This window comes from Caloenas nicobarica, chromosome 1 (genome assembly GCF_036013445.1).
Source record: "Caloenas nicobarica isolate bCalNic1 chromosome 1, bCalNic1.hap1, whole genome shotgun sequence".
NCBI classification, from domain to species: domain Eukaryota; kingdom Metazoa; phylum Chordata; class Aves; order Columbiformes; family Columbidae; genus Caloenas; species Caloenas nicobarica.
In genome coordinates, this window is record NC_088245.1 from 13,898,296 (window position 1) to 13,914,335 (window position 16,040).

At 38.0% G+C, this 16,040-nt stretch overlaps 1 protein-coding gene across 1 annotated transcript in view; it reads right to left on the minus strand.

The window, feature by feature from the left end:
* FBXL13 (F-box and leucine rich repeat protein 13) overlaps window positions 1–16,040 on the minus strand; it is an 84,462-nt gene that overhangs the window by 57,658 nt on the left and 10,764 nt on the right. Inside the window, exons 6-9 of the mRNA XM_065658322.1 lie at window positions 14,332–14,441; window positions 12,377–12,472; window positions 9,258–9,353; window positions 6,224–6,359 (exon numbers count right to left, since the gene is read on the minus strand). Of these exons, the coding sequence (XP_065514394.1) occupies window positions 6,224–6,359; window positions 9,258–9,353; window positions 12,377–12,472; window positions 14,332–14,441 (438 nt within the window). The remainder of the gene's footprint in view (window positions 1–6,223; window positions 6,360–9,257; window positions 9,354–12,376; window positions 12,473–14,331; window positions 14,442–16,040) is intronic.

Here is a 16,040-nt window from a genome sequence, read left to right on the forward strand (position 1 = left end):
GAAGAGGACATGTGAAGGCTGCTGGGGTCTGCATCCAACACACCGGTGCCCACCCAAACTGAAAGTAAGTATGCTTTGGAGTGCTCCCAAAAATGTGGGACATTCTCAAAGCCCGCCCTTCCCCTAGCTCATTTGTAAAATGCACATTATAGCACCCCCTTATCACACAACTAAGTGAATATACATTCATTAAAAACTGTGATTATTCTAATAGCATGGTGACAGAGCCGTACAAATGCCCCAGTTAAGTAGACGATATCTCTAAATATAAAATTCCTTGCTACGTAATATATTGGCTAAAAGTTCTTTTACCAAAATGCTATTTTTACTAAATGGCCATTCTTAGCTTTTACATAACAGTTCTGTGTTTTTTCTTAATTTCTGCATCGGATAATATTGAACTTGAAGAACTAGTACCTCTTTCTGACAGATATTATAAACCCTTTTTTTACACATGGAAAGGAAAAGGAACTCCCCAAGCTCACCTGGTGAACAAGTAGGAGATGCTGGGTTAAAACCTCAGTATTCCCAGCTCAAGCCCTAGACCAATCTTCGACTCTTAGATCAGTAAGAAATACGTAAGTGCAGGATAAAGATTCACGGCCAAAATTTTAAATATCTGTTGGCTATCATAGAATAAGTTCTGGAACACTCCAGGGAGAAAATCTGCTCCTTTAAGGACCTGCACACAATTACAGCATTTGTGGATTCTTCTGGTGCTTTAGCCACAAGCCCAAAAGGTCACATATTTTGTTTTAGAACTGCAACACAAAGCACTCAGCGCTTTTACGCTAACATGAAGTAAAAGAACAACATAAAGGAAAAATTCAGAAATTACTAAGGGTTGTAAGAATGCTGAAGAATCCTTAAGCAAATACATCCTATTATTAACTGCAGTCCTTCATGTCCTCCATTATTCAGATTATGGATATATTTAATGATGCTTTACCGATAAATGGAATAATTTAGCCATTTATTCCACATCTTTTAAAAACTTTATAGCAAATACAACAGTATCTGATTCATCCCTACACCTGGGAATATTTAAGCATTATCTTAATTATTCTGTTAAAGGTTAATCCTGATAAGATGGGACACATGAAAATCCCACTTGGCCAGTAATATGGGGCATTTTCAATAAACTTAAAAGTGCTGAAAGAAAAAAAACTCGCATAAATGAAGTGAAGTATTCCTCCTCCTCTTAAATTCTGGAGGATTATTTCAGTACAGAATGGAGCTACTGGGAATGATTGAAAAGGACAGACAATGGAACCACAGCAGAACATCTGTTATTGGCAGCACAGGCAATGGAGAAAAGCTGAGTAGGAAAAAATGAATTTATAAACCATGTTAGGTTCATTTCTGCAAAGAGTCAGTGTATGAAAAATGACAAAAAACCACAACAAAACCAACCAAACAAAAAAAACCCAACAAAAACCCATAGCAACAAACAGACAAAAAAGCACCCTGGCTTGAGCTAGGCTAAAGTCTGGGTACCAGAGGCAATCCAGGAATACAGGATAAAAGCTGGGTGAGAGGTCTCTGATCTCTGGTCAGCAAAAGGTTACCAGTTGGACAAGCGGTGGAATAAAACTGAGGACCACAAGCAGTGGTTTAATTGTGGTAAATTACTAGTTTGAAGGCCCTGAGGATTCCTAAACAGGTCATAAAATGTCCCTCTTAGGACCAAGGCTGAAACCTGGGGGTCGCAGTGATAAATGGGACAATTGCTCAGTAGAAGCCAGAGTTAAGCGGGGTGTGTGGTCATTCTGGGTTCTCAGGTTCTCAAATAGATATAGTAGTATTCAAGTGGCAGTTTAGTTTCCTATACTTCAAAAAAAAAAAAAAAAAAGTGTGGGAGGGGAAGGCCTCAAAAAACTAGCTGGAACCCAGTAGGGTTTTCTGCACATTGGCATTTTCGCACACCCACACTGAGGATATGACAGAGTAGACACAAACTGCAATTGCAAATATTCCTTATATAAGAACACAAGAATGGAAATACTAGATTGGAGCAAGGGTAATATGGGCTAGTATGTTCTCCTGACAGTATCTGGTAGGAAATTCTTTGAGAAAAGACTATGAACAGGAGAAGCACATTGGAACTATGAAGATAGTACTGAAGGAGGCAGCCCACAGAAAAAGACAAAAATATATTTGAAAAACAAACATATGAGGGAAACAACTAACAGCTGATAAAAAACTTCAGTGTTATGGGGTTAATTGCTATTTCTCTGAGTTTCTCCAAAATGTGCTGTAAACTAAAGTACACCCTCCACGAAACACCACAGCCACAAACCACAATTTAATGTTGATATTTCTTTGTTTCTGTAGTATTTAATCACAAGAGTCTCAGCAGTAGCTCCATGTCTAAAAGAAACTAATGGGCCTTCCTCTTCTTTTATATGCCTTTTAAGTCTTTTCTTTCAGTAACTTCTCTCTTGATTCCCCTTCTTTCTCTGTCCATACCCAGGAAATCATTGCATGATAGTGCATTGTCTTCTTGCTACACGGCCTATGTACAGCAGCGCTGCCTGAAGGGATAACCTCTCTCTACACAGCACACATGAAACACAGAAAAGATGATTTTGCACCATTTTGCCATGACAGAGTGCAGGAAAAACAGATAGGTCTGTCGATACTGTGACCACTACTGGGAATAAAATACTCCAAAAGCTTCTGAGGAAATTTTAGCTCCTGCACTAGGAATACAAATGGCAGCTTTTAAATGCAGTTTCCAGTCACACATGAAAGTCAAATGATTCTCTCAGATCACTGCGGGGGTGGAACAATACCCCAAACAGCTGAGCTGCAATCCATGCATCTCATATACTCATTTTTCTTTGGCACAATAACACATTCATTTGCCAAAGTCTGAGCTGGAATCATACAACATTCATACAGAGATATTAAACAATGACTACTATTTAATGCATACACCATATACCAAAGTTGCAGTACCTTTTTTTTTTTTAATGTAGCTAATTAGTTTACAAAAAAATACTAACATGATTAGCCAGACAAACAGACCTAAACTCCAGTTAATATCATTGCTGTTTTACCATTAACAATAAAAACATGTTGCCAAAATTTGTGTAATCTTGGATTTCTTTGGAAAGATGAGGTCATAACTGTAGCTTGGGGAACTCTGAATGGAAAGGTTCATCACATCTGTAGCATATAACTGAACAGACAGTTCAACAGAGTTTATTAGCTGAAGAAATGTCAAAGGAAGAAAACTTCAAAATTATTTCCAATCACTAAAAAAGGATAGAGGAAGAGTTTTGCAGCAATTTTAAACCATCCACAAGAGTTTCAAAAGAATGGCACAAGTGGGCTGTGTGATCGGTATCAATGAGTTTTAAAAGAAGGATTAGGTTATTAATCTAAATAGCACTAGTACACTGACATAAATGTGTTTCATTCTTGAAAAGAACTACTAGGTATCTTCAAAGCTAGAAGAAACAGCTTCATAAATCAAAGTTTTCTAGAAGCCCCAGTGGACATGATTCATCACAATTAGTCTAAAATTAATAGCACTGAGTATATGTAAATTGACATAATCTTTGATTTTGAGCCTGTCAACAAAAATGGAAAATACATAGTTTGTAGATACACAAATGGAATATAGTGTCTTTGATATGTAAGATAAATGGAAAGGGATGGCCATCAGCCTACTGATATTACTACTGGTATAACCAACATGCTGATACTTCTAAGTTAAATTATTTTAACTAGATAGGAATCAGTTAAACAATGCGATAGAAAAGGCAGTGTGTATATAAAATTTAATTCTATTGCAACTGTTCTTTACATGTTTTTAGCTTTAAACACATAAAAAATACTACAGTTTTAGTTTTGCACTCAAATACATAAGGAAAACAAAATCATAACAGGATTTAACATTTCTAAGTACAGCCCCTGTGATGGAGTTGACATGGCTCTGTGTGATTTATTTTGGCTTACTTTCTTTATTAGTTGCCAAAGTTCATTATGATATTAAATTAAATTATTTCAACTAAACAACTTGTATGATGATATCATTGAGAATGTTATTTTATCCTGTGATTTAAAAGCCAAGACCATGATCAAATATACATTTTATTCTCGGCCAGTTGTTCTTTTCCATCACCATTCTAGAGAGCAAATTGTTCTCACTCATAATTACACAGTCCCTTTCTAAAACAAAAGAAAACATACTGAAATTGTTATAGGCTGCATCAGCAATTTCAGTCATTTATTAGCTGACTAAATAACAAATGAATTATAGTCTCAAAACATCAACATTCACTTTTTATTTGGAAAATGAAAACATTTTCCTTTTAAAGCATTTGCATTCAATTCAAATGTAGACTAGAAAAAAGTTGATCAGTAACATTCTCCTGCTTGAGAAATACTGAAGTAAAGCTGTGCCAGGAATCAAAACCATTTATTGGGATCTTGCATAGTTGTAGCAGCAGAGTTTTTCTCATTAAAACACTACCAAGATGAGACACTCTTCATGATAAAATGGTTGAATGACAGTTAAGATGCAGGTAATTCCTCACAAATCAAGTACACTTCCACAGCTAGCACCAGCCCTCTAACACTGACCATAAAGATTGATTTTTCCTGCCCACTTCTCTGCTTAGTGGAGCATACAACTGTATGGAGAAAAATATTTCTGACCTGAAACTATTGCAAAATGCAATTAACCTCTGATCACACGGTCACATGTACTTCCACACATGTTATCAGGAAGGACCAAGATACTTTTCTATATCCAGAGAGGCCCTGTTTTGGTAATGGAATCAAGTACCTATTATTTGTGCTAAACCTTGAACACCACATTAATATCTTGGACCATGCTTGGATTCTGGTGGTTGGCTTTTTGGAGTTGTTGAGGGGCAGGGGGGTTGTTTTGGTTTGTTTCTTTTTTTTTGTCTGTGAGCTTCTTGTTGGAGGCCAGTAACTAGTGGTATATCCTAGGGGTCTATACTGGGTCCAGTCCAGTTTAACATCTTCATTAATGATCTGGACAATGAGACAGAGTGTACCCTCAGCAAGTTTGCAAGAGACACCAAAGCAGGAGCAGTGGCTGATAGACCAGAGGGTCATGCTGCCATCCAGAGGGACCTTGACAGGCTGGAGAAATGGGCTGGCAGGAAATCCATGAAGTTCAACAAGGGGACGTGCAAAATCCTGCACCTGGGTAGGAAGAACCCCAGGGACCAGTACATGCTGGGGACAGCCCAGCTGGAAAGCAGCTTGACAGAAAAGGACCTGGGGGTCTTGGTAGACACCAGGCTGAACCTGAGTCAGCAGTGTGCCCTTGCTGCAAAGAAAGTGAATGGCATCCTGGGCTGCCTTAGGAGGAGTATTGCCAGGAGGTCGAGGGAGGTGATCTTTCCCCTCTATCCAACACTACTGAGGCCACACCTGGACTACCATGTCCAGTTCTGGGCTCCCCAGTACAAGAGAGACACAGACATATTGGACAGAGTCCAACAATGGGCAAAAAGATTATTAAGGCACTGGAGTATATTTCCTATCAGGAAAGGCTGAGAGAGCTACGACTGTTCAGCTGGAGAAGGTTCAGGGGGCTCTTACCAAGGTATCCAAATACCTGAAGGGCAGGTGCAAAGAAGTTGGAGTCAGGCTCTTTCAGTGGTGCCCAGTGACAGAGGAGACAAAAGGCAGTGGGCACAAACTGAAATATAAGAGGTGCCACCTGAACATCAGGGAACACTTTTTTACTATGCGGAGGACTGAGCACAGGTTGCCTGGGGGAGCTGTGACGTCTCCACTTCTGGGAGAAAGTCAAAAGCCATCTGGACACAGTCCTGAGCAACCTGCTCTAGGCGGGCCTGCTTGAGCAGGGGGATTGGACTAGATGATCTCCAGAGGTCCGTTCGATGATTCTGTGATAATTGTCTCAGTAGAGCTGGATTCTGGCATTCTGATATATTTAAGCATGTGTTTGCATTCCAATCTGGTTTGTCATATTACAGCATTTCACACATAATATAAACCACACTATGGCATTCAGACCTATGGATATTGCTGGGCCTGAAGACTGTAATGAAGGAAGGGGAGCCACATGTAATTTTACAGACCTCATTGCTTCATTATGGCTGGACGTACAGAGAAGAATATAGGCAATAAAATGGGACAATAGCGAAGACAGAGTGAAGACACAGTTTAAAGAGAGAATTAAAATTTAAAAAATACATGTAATACTTACTGATACTTTTAAAACTAGGCCAGTGAAGAGAATAGCAACCTCGAAGATTCAAACATAATACATATAGACGCCACTTCTGCAATATATTTACTACTACTTGGTCCTGAACTTTATGCTTCACTGATGAAAAATTGATCTAAAAATTTAAACAATTTATATATAATCCAGTATTAAAAATAAGTAGTACATACAAAATACACATCATTACGAAAATCACTAGTAAATGTATAAAGTTCTATGTAAACACTGAATCAATAGCCTGGAAAACACAGAAATGTCTGTGTATTACATATATAAAAATTTTAGACAGCTGACTAAAAATACTTAAATGTAGAGGAAGCATGAGTCTACAGTATTTATGAAGCTGAAGCAAGTCCTGAACTGCCAAGATGTATAAAGATGTATAAAATCCTAAAGTTGCTAAAAATACTTTTTTTCCTAATTAACGATCTACTGATACATCAAGATATCAAGAATATGTAACATACCATCTTAGTTTTAGCAGAAGAATCCTTAAGTGATTTAAGTTGCAGGCTGGTATATCTAGATCTTTGACTAAAAACACAATTTTTCTTAGTATCTGTCAAAAGTTCAAGTTTAAGAAGTTTTAACAGAAATTACTAGAAAATAGTTTTAACTATCTACCAAGTGTTTCAAAAAAAGAAGGAAAGCCAACATACAAACATTTAATAAGAAATATCTCATTTTTGGAGAAGACTTTATAATCCCTTCTTTACATTTGTTCATCAAAAAGTCAGCAAAAGCTTTTTGGTTTTTTTTCCTTTTGTATAATCTGCTACAGCTATACTGCATCTGTTTGTTGCACATTTCATAATACATGTTTATTACCCAAATACTTTGGAAAATCAATCACCATTATTTCTATGCAGAATGCTTGGAAGTGCTTACAGTACCAAGAAGTCGGGAGTTCAGAACTTTTTCAGGTTTTTCACTTTCTTACTAGGATTTTGTTCTTCTTACATTAAAATTATCAGAAGTTTTAATACCACTTTCATTAAGATCGTGAATTCATCACAGTAACTTAAGAGCAGACCTAATAAAGGCTCCAGGCACGTACAAGCTGGGCACTGCAGTATCTTTTAGTTGTTGATGCACCGGGTAGATTCAACAACTCGAATCTAAGCAGAGACTCTACAAAATATACACGACAGCTAAGCACATCAGAAGGTCAGTTTAAAGAAACCCACATGGAGAACTGGCAGATGCTAGAACCAGAGTGCAGGACATCTAAGCAGCATTGTTGAGCCCTCCAGAACTTCCTCACCTCAGTCAGGAGGGTAGATAAAGGCTTCCAGCTGCCTGGGAACTATAGCTTGTGTCCCACTCAGAGGACAGAACAAGTTCAGATCTCTTCTCAGCCTCACAAGGCACAGCTCTGTTCACTTTCTGGATCCCAAATGGGTGTCTTCAAGTGGGAGAGAGGTGCCTAGTGTCAGGGCCCTGGGCTCACCAACAGGTTCTGCAACCTCTTCCTTCCTCAGGGATTTAGCTACCTGAGTCCAAGGTCAGCTCCCACGTGGTGCAGCACTGCAACCCTGGATATGACTGTTGCAAAAACAGTTCATTGTGTGAAAGAGCTGCAGAAGCCTCATTAGGGGTTTCCCCGCTTGGCTCAGGAGCAGCCCTTAAGCTCGCGCCCTTGCCTTCAGTCTTTCCTTGAACCACACTTGAGGCATGTCCATGTCCAGCCACGTGTCTGGCTGACCCTGACCCTCATTCATGGAATTCACTTTCTGACTTGATTGTGGAGATTCCCCTTCCCTACAAGGCTGGCTGGCAGTCTCTGCTGGGTGGCTGACCCTGGTCACTCTCACTGGACCCACTCTGCTCTTCTTGCTCAGGTTCTGTGGGACTGTGCCCCTTGTCAACGGTGGACACTGCTCCTGCATGGCCTTCTAGCACCCTTGGCTCCCAGCTTGCCTTCCCTTGCAGAGCAGCCCTTCTGCTTCTTCACACCAAGCTCTGCAGGCCACGCAGCTCTTGCCGAAAAGAGAAAAATAATCTCCTTTATCACCATCATCATCATAAACTTTCAGGTCCAAAAAGGAGATGCCTATCAGATTATACATCTCCAGGATTAGGATTACGCAGAAAATGCACAGAATATTTTGCATGGTAATTTCAGACTTCAGGGCCTAAAATCTGACTAAATCATGTTCGAAGTGCCCAAACACTTTTAAAAATCTGGCCTTAATCTTTATTTGTACTGGTGATAAACAGCTATATGTGAGGCAAAGATACAGAGGCAACAGTGATACTGGTTGGGGTGCCACGGCTAGTCTTAAAACACTGCCTAAGGACGGGAGATTCTTGAGGTAGTTCTTCACACTCAAAGCCTCATCAGCACTTCTGAAGACAATAGCAATGAGCACTGTGATTATATTTTTAAGTTCAAGGAAAAGATGGAGTAGCTGTCTCAGGTGTGGCCCCAAACAGACAATGCTAGCATGGTGACACAATGTGCATTAGAAGGCAAGTTGACAAATATGTGTGCCAGGGAGCTGGGCTGCTAAGGCAGAAGAAGCACCGCAGTATCCTGGGCACTGACGTGCTCTGGAGACACAGTGACCACCTCAGCAACTCTATAAGTTCATGAGTATGGAAGTGAGCTGGTCTGCACCACTTGTTCTAGGGATGACAAGAGTCTCTACAGAGCAAATACAAGTAGCCTCACAGTATCTATAACTGAGTTTACAATTCCCACAGTAGTCCTCTAGTGCCTGTTTAGATTACCTGGGGAGCCTAAGACACCACACTTAACTGTTGAAATTTAGTGGGCTATAGCCAAGCCAATTCTCTTTCATTTCCACTGGTTTTTTTAATGATATATCACAGACAATTTCATTTGAGTTGCTCCTATTTTTTTATTAATGTAGCTGCGTAGAACAAGTCATATCCTGGGATAGAGCTTTTATCCTAGATATTTAGCATTCTGAAAATACCTCCATGTCTCACCCTTTTTTAAAAATAAATAAAACTGAAATAAAATATTGAAAGTGATTATCTTACTTACATGACTCCATAACAAACTGCTCTGTGTTAGTAGCATCCACGTTTGGCTAACTTGAGCACATCTTGCCAGATCAACTAAATTTACATAACGGAAAACCTGCATCAGAAAACCAGACATATATGATATTAAAACTGTATTCAATAAGAAGCACTGCTCTATTAAACATATTTCATATTCACCTATCCTAAACAACAAATTAAATACTTTTTATTAATACACATTTTCAAAGAGCTTAGTCCTTAAGATATTTACCTTAACAGTGAGATGTCAGAGTGAAAACATAGCAAAGATACCAGTATGTTTTATAGAAGAGTATTTCCATATTAGTTATAGAACTTTCCATACAATAATGCATACAAGGAAACCTGGTTTTCATTATAGCAGTACATGAAGTATGATTTGGAATATGCTCCAGAAAAATGAATGCATACTCTGTACAGAGTTCACTCAAACTGTACAGGCACAAGAGAATTCCTGAGTCAAACAGAGGCTTCGAGACTCAAATGAGTATTGGGACTCCAAACAAGACACATAACACCTTTGTAAAAGTAACGAAATAATTGTAAATTAACAGGGTTTAGTTTAGTTTCATATTAGAAGGACAAAAGCAAGGCTTTTAATTTGACACTTCCTTGCCTAGTAACCTTTCAATTTTCAGTTCTGAAAAGGTCTGTTGAAACATTTATTTCATGTTAGGTCAAGACCACAGTAGCCAGCTTGAAAGCACAGCAATCATTTTCTGACAGCAACTCAACATTAGGGTATTGTGGTACCACTGACTTTTTTAGGAAACTGTAATTTACAAAGCAAATGGTTTCCAGCTGGCCCTGAGGACAGATCTTGTCCCAGCAGTAAATACAAACTGACGAATCTTTTTGCATGGGACCAGAACAGCCAGAAGAAAAGAACTGTGATCAAAAATAAAGCATATTCCAGAATGGGCATACTGCTAGTTAAAGATCTCTTTAATTAATCAGCAGTTTTGAAAATACTCGAAGATGTTATTGTTATTAATTGTTTCCTGAAAATCCAACAGATATTGATCACCCTCTAGTGAAAAACTCAACATTGTCATTACCACAATGGAGTTTTGAATAATATTCCCTATAAATTCACCTTACCCTATTGTTGTTTTGCATTTTATTACCTCCTGTGTGTTTTCACTGCAGTGATATAATCAGTTTTGATTTCTTTTATGACACACAATTTCCTTAGCTCTAGCTTTTGGATTTTAGACATGCAAATGCTATTTAAATACAGATAAACAAAAATAATTTCTCTTCCTAGAATGGCATATTTATATACAGATCACAGAAATATGGCTTAAAATTTGTATGGATAATGCTATTTGCTTTCTTCTAATTCTTTAGAGCATTATTTCCTATTCAAATCAGTAGAATTCTCACTTCTATGTATGACAAGTTGGATAGGTATGGGCACATGTAAGTTATAATACTATCTTTGATGTATATATAAAAAACTATATATACACATCATCTTATATAATAATATCTTTTATATATACTACTATTGTAGTGTACAATACTACCTTATTAGGAAAGAGAACATTAGGAGGTGGTACTGTAGATCAAATTTTGGTCATTCTGCTACTCATGCAGTAAATTAATATCTCTATTTTACTAGTTTTTACACTTGTATGGGAAGAACATTCCCTTTTGAGTGCACTGCTTTTGAAGAAGAGGTTCATACCAGAGATTCTTCCTTAACTTGCATCAAAGCCTTAGTAATCAGAGGTATGAGTATCATGACCCGCAAATTCTTTAGGAGAGATGCTACTGCTGTGCAAGGGGCCCATATCCGAGTCATTCGACAGCAGTTGTCTTGTTACTGAATGAGCCAGTACTAAGAATATAGCACAGACTAAACCCCATTGAAAGGCCTAAGTCAAAATAAATCAGTCTCACATCCACGAAGACCGTATGCACCACCATTGGAATTCATACAGATAACATCAAGAAAAACTAAAGCATTCTGTATTTTTGGTGAGGAAGGTCTGTAAGGTATGTACATGATTTAGCTTACAGATTCAAGTTCCCTGTGAGGTCAGTGGCGTTATGCACATGCTTAAAATTCAGTATCTGCATCTGGATTTTAGACTTTATTGGATAAAACCTGTATTTTGAGTTCACTATAGTCCATACTATTTGAAAGAAAATAACATCACATTTGTCTGAAATACTACTTTAATATTTTTGCAGTGTTAAATTAATGGAAAGACATGGTAGGGCAAATTAAAGCTTATAAATAAGAAGATAAAATGAAAACATTTTAGCAGTAGGTCCAATGTATCCCTCAATGGCAATTATTTTCAGTAACCAACCTATAATTTAGTTAAACTGGCCTCTATAACTGAAGGTCCTACGACCAGTAGTTAGTAACTCTGTTCTTTTTCTGAAATACTGCCACAAATCAATCTTCTTGCTTGTGGGTAGAACTACCTTCTTTTCTAGCAGTCACCATATTAACAAGCTTTCACTCTCTAAAGTTACTTTTTGCAAGGATACAAAAATACTGAACAAAGCAACCTCTTAAACAAACACTTTAAACAAACTGAATAAAAATGTTTGGAAAGAAACCTCTCTCTATGCACTGTGCCCTTGCAGTAGATTCCTCTCCTTTCACTTTCTGGTCTAGTAAGTTTTTTCTATCTTAAGCAGCTGCATAATGTCCATACAGTCTTTTCTGTACTTTTAAGAAAATTAAACTGCTCTCTATCACATTTGGGGCTTGGCTTATGAGCTTTTATTCACTGCAAATAAACCCCTTTACTTCTATCAGGAGTTCCACTCTCTGCCTGTCCTACAGCTGTATTTCCTGATTTCTTGTTCTCTCTTTTTGAATCTCCCTCTTTTTCTTTCCATCTCAGCTCAGAGAAGCTTCTGGACATCAGATTAGGCCATGCAGAATAGGATCAGGTGCCACTGAAGGAAAGAACAGCATCAGCATCCTTCAGAGGATTCCACCTGACTCAAAGTGAACAAGGCAAACAGGAATCTTCCTTTCTATCACACGAACACATTATTTTCAACAAAACACGATATATACCATTTATGAAATATACGTATTAAAAACTAAAAAGAACACCAACTGTCACAAACCTGTAATAAGGCTTTTTCTGGTAAATGGGATGTTTTATGTCCAACAGTAAGATCACTTGATTCCAAACAGCCTTCCTGACTTGCCTTTGCCAAACTCTGAAAAAAGATGGTACAAGAGAAGCATAATTTTATCTTAATTGCAGGTTCAAAATTTCACATACATTTAAATATTCAAAAATGAAATCAAATTTGCTTATTTTCAAATCTCCGTATAGTTACACATTTGTAACTGCTATTACTGAGAATAATCATAGTTTTAAGGTGCATGTCATGATTTTGCATCAGAGCAATACAATATAGAAGCATAGGAGACCATTTGCACTTCCAAACTAAAATATTGTGTGCACACAATGTGACATAAACATACTATTAGCACATGCAAATTTTTCAGACAAGTCTTCAAAAGGTATCACTACTAAAATCTCTCTGATGTTGTATTGTATCCAACAACGGATACTTCATGAAAGGTACTAAAGTACTTCTCATATATAATCTCAACATAGGAGTAACATTGAATCTCCTTTTATTCTAGCTCTAGAAACAGAAGAGTTTCAGGACTTAGAAAATCGGTTTTCATTTGAATATTGCTACAGGGAAGAGAGAAGAAATATGCAGGAAAGGAGAAATTAGGAATAAAGAAAATGGAAAGCCCCATTAAATTGGTTACATATTATAATCATGGAGGGTTTCATTTTGCATTTTAAAATCCATCAATGTCATCTCAGATGCCCTGAGTTATCCAAGATATTCACAAAAGAGTGGCAGCTATGACACAGGACTAGCAGAGGATTCCTGCATCTCTTTAGCTTTAAACTGGAGGCCTGTCTGGTCTGGCCTGGCCTGAGATATCCCAGGCCATGCTGAATTACACCAGAAACCTACATTTAGGTGATTCAGTTGCACCCCAAAATTACTACACAACAGAAAAATACACAATTAAAAATTATTCAGTTATATGCTTTCTGTTATATGCATTCCAATTTAATTATGGAAGTCAAACCAATGCTTGCAACTGTTATTAAGAACAGAAAATATTTTAAAATCTTATTCCCTAAGAATGCCCTGATACACTCCAGAAACAGGACATCTTTAGTGCACTCAACCTAGCCAGACTAATATTTTAAGTATTTTAAGATACCTGCAAGAAAAGAAGAGAAATAAAACGTACAGGGGGGAGAACAGACAAAACCAAAAGTGAGAGTCTACCAACTAATTTGAGGGAACAGGGAAGAAGCAGGACTAATTACAGGTTTGCTGCAGGAAGGATTTGATAACTGGTGTCTGGCAGATAGCAATTGATAGATTGTCCACAGCTAGTTTCAGTTCTGACCATCCTACAGTAGGAGAGCTTTATCTGTGTGAGCATGATTAGCAGCAGCTGGGGATTACAGCTTCCATCTCTCCCCTTCCCCATGTGGTATCTGCTGAGCATCCCACTGAGCTCTGGTATTGTCTTCCTTGGCAGGAGAAACCTCCCCAGAAATGAGAAGAGCCCTGTTTCTCACGTGAGACCAGACAGGGCTGCGGGCAGTGGGGCACATGGGGCTGTCCATGTGCCACCTGCTCTCAGGTGATCACAACTCTGGTTACCCCACACTTTTGGGGAGCAGATGAGGCTACTGTGGCTTCTCCTCCCTCTGCAGGATTCTGGTGACAGGGATCCAGAGGCATTATCTTTATTGATTATCATCTCAGCTGGTAACGCTGCCCCTAAGACCACTGGTAACATACAACACTCAGCCCCTTCTGGTGCTTAAGATATGACCAAACTTTTACTTGTAGAGTATGGAGGTAATGATCTGCTTCCCATAACACTGTAAGTACTAGTTAATAGTAGTAGTACACTAAAATGCTCCATTTGGCATTTACAGAGCTGTTTTTCCATAACAGTTGGAATTAATGGAGTTAATCTTTAATCACTGAACTGAATATATTTAAAGTATTATACTTCATACCTCAAAATATGCTTTTGTTTTCAAAGAACTGTGGGCCTCTGCATGCCAAGCTTTCACAACTGCATTTAAATATATTTTGTTAAAGATCTGTTGCAGTCTCTTCGCTGCCACTGAAATTATAACCAATATGATGACCACAAGTAAGAACGAGTATGCAATTTAAATGCTTTAGATGAATGGCTATCTATCAAATTACTTCTTAATAAAACAGCTATCCAATTCGGCTTCTGTAAGGAAATAAATAACAACCTTTTACAATACCCATAATTAAGACCATTGCAATAGGATTTCAAGTTAGCAGTCAAGGCATAAACATGACATATTTGCAATTTATCAGAGTTATATATGAGACATTACTGATCTACAGTTTGATCTACCAAATAATCCAATCATTTTACAGACCTTGGAGATGCAAGATGTATACAGTGGAATAAAATACAATAACAAAACTTTAATAATGTTTCAGATGGCATAGAAGTCAAAAGTTGTAAGAATAAAGTCAGCAAAGTCAAGTGCTAAATGTTACACCAGTGTTGAATGTACAAAGAACAGTAAAGCAGCTTATGAAAGATCATGTGTTCATTATGAATTAATACAAACATTAAAAAAAATACTTTTAAGAAAAGTTTGGAAGTAAATGAATTTTCTTTAGTCCAGAAAAAAAAAAAAAAAACAAAAAACAACAGCACAGGGAATACTATAACCGTCCATCTACATGTAAAAGGTGTTACAAATGCAATCAAAATAAAATGCTCTTCACAGGCCCTGAAATAAGAAGAAGTGGAAATAAGTGAAATTTTCTGCAAAAACTCAAGTCATCATTCAAAAAAATTTTTTGTCAGTTAACTTTGTAAAAAAAGCTGCAATAAATTACAAAGGGAGCAGAGAGACTCTTACTTGATACTTTCAAGAACATACAGCTGTTTAAGTAGCTTAGCCCTATATAATCGTATCTCATGGACAAGGACTAAGCTTGATTAGTGTGACATGCACTCTTCACTATCAAAAGGATTACAATGTAAATTTTGATATATTAAACACACAATATAGAATCACTTATCTACTAGTCAAGAGTCAATGAACAGTCACACAGCCAAGAATGACTGAATGGCATTTCTCCATATGTCAGCTTTGCCATGGAAGGAAATATATTGTGTAACTATGCCCTCCAGATGTCTCCTCCTCTGTCTCTCTGAATTGAGAACTAACAAAAGGTGCCTTGGCTGAAAGGGAGGAGAGGAGAGGGAGAGGGAGAGTCTCTGAAAAGTGCCTAGTGGAGTGAGACAACAGCTTGGGCCACCAGCCCTGTAAGAGCAATGTTTGAGTCACACATAACTGCCTGAGCTCAACCCCAAAGCTATAGGTAGTGCTTGTGCCCCATTCTTTTATGAAACTTCCATCTGGGTGGACTCAGGTTAACATAATCTATGTTCACAGCTGCTGCTGTGTGAAGACTTAAAACAACGCATACCCACAGGATCTGTGGAACACAAAGTCTCAGGCAAAATGAACAAAGTATTTCTTTTATTCTGTCTTCTGACTCCTTTTATTTTATTTTGATCTCCACTCATTCCCCACCTCTCATCACACATTGCCTCTAGCTGAAGCCAAGACTCCAGCTCTGTGATCCCTCCCGTTTTACCCTGTCACTGTACTCTTCACCCCCCAGCACAGCATCCCAACTCACTCTCCCCTGCACTTTTGCCCAT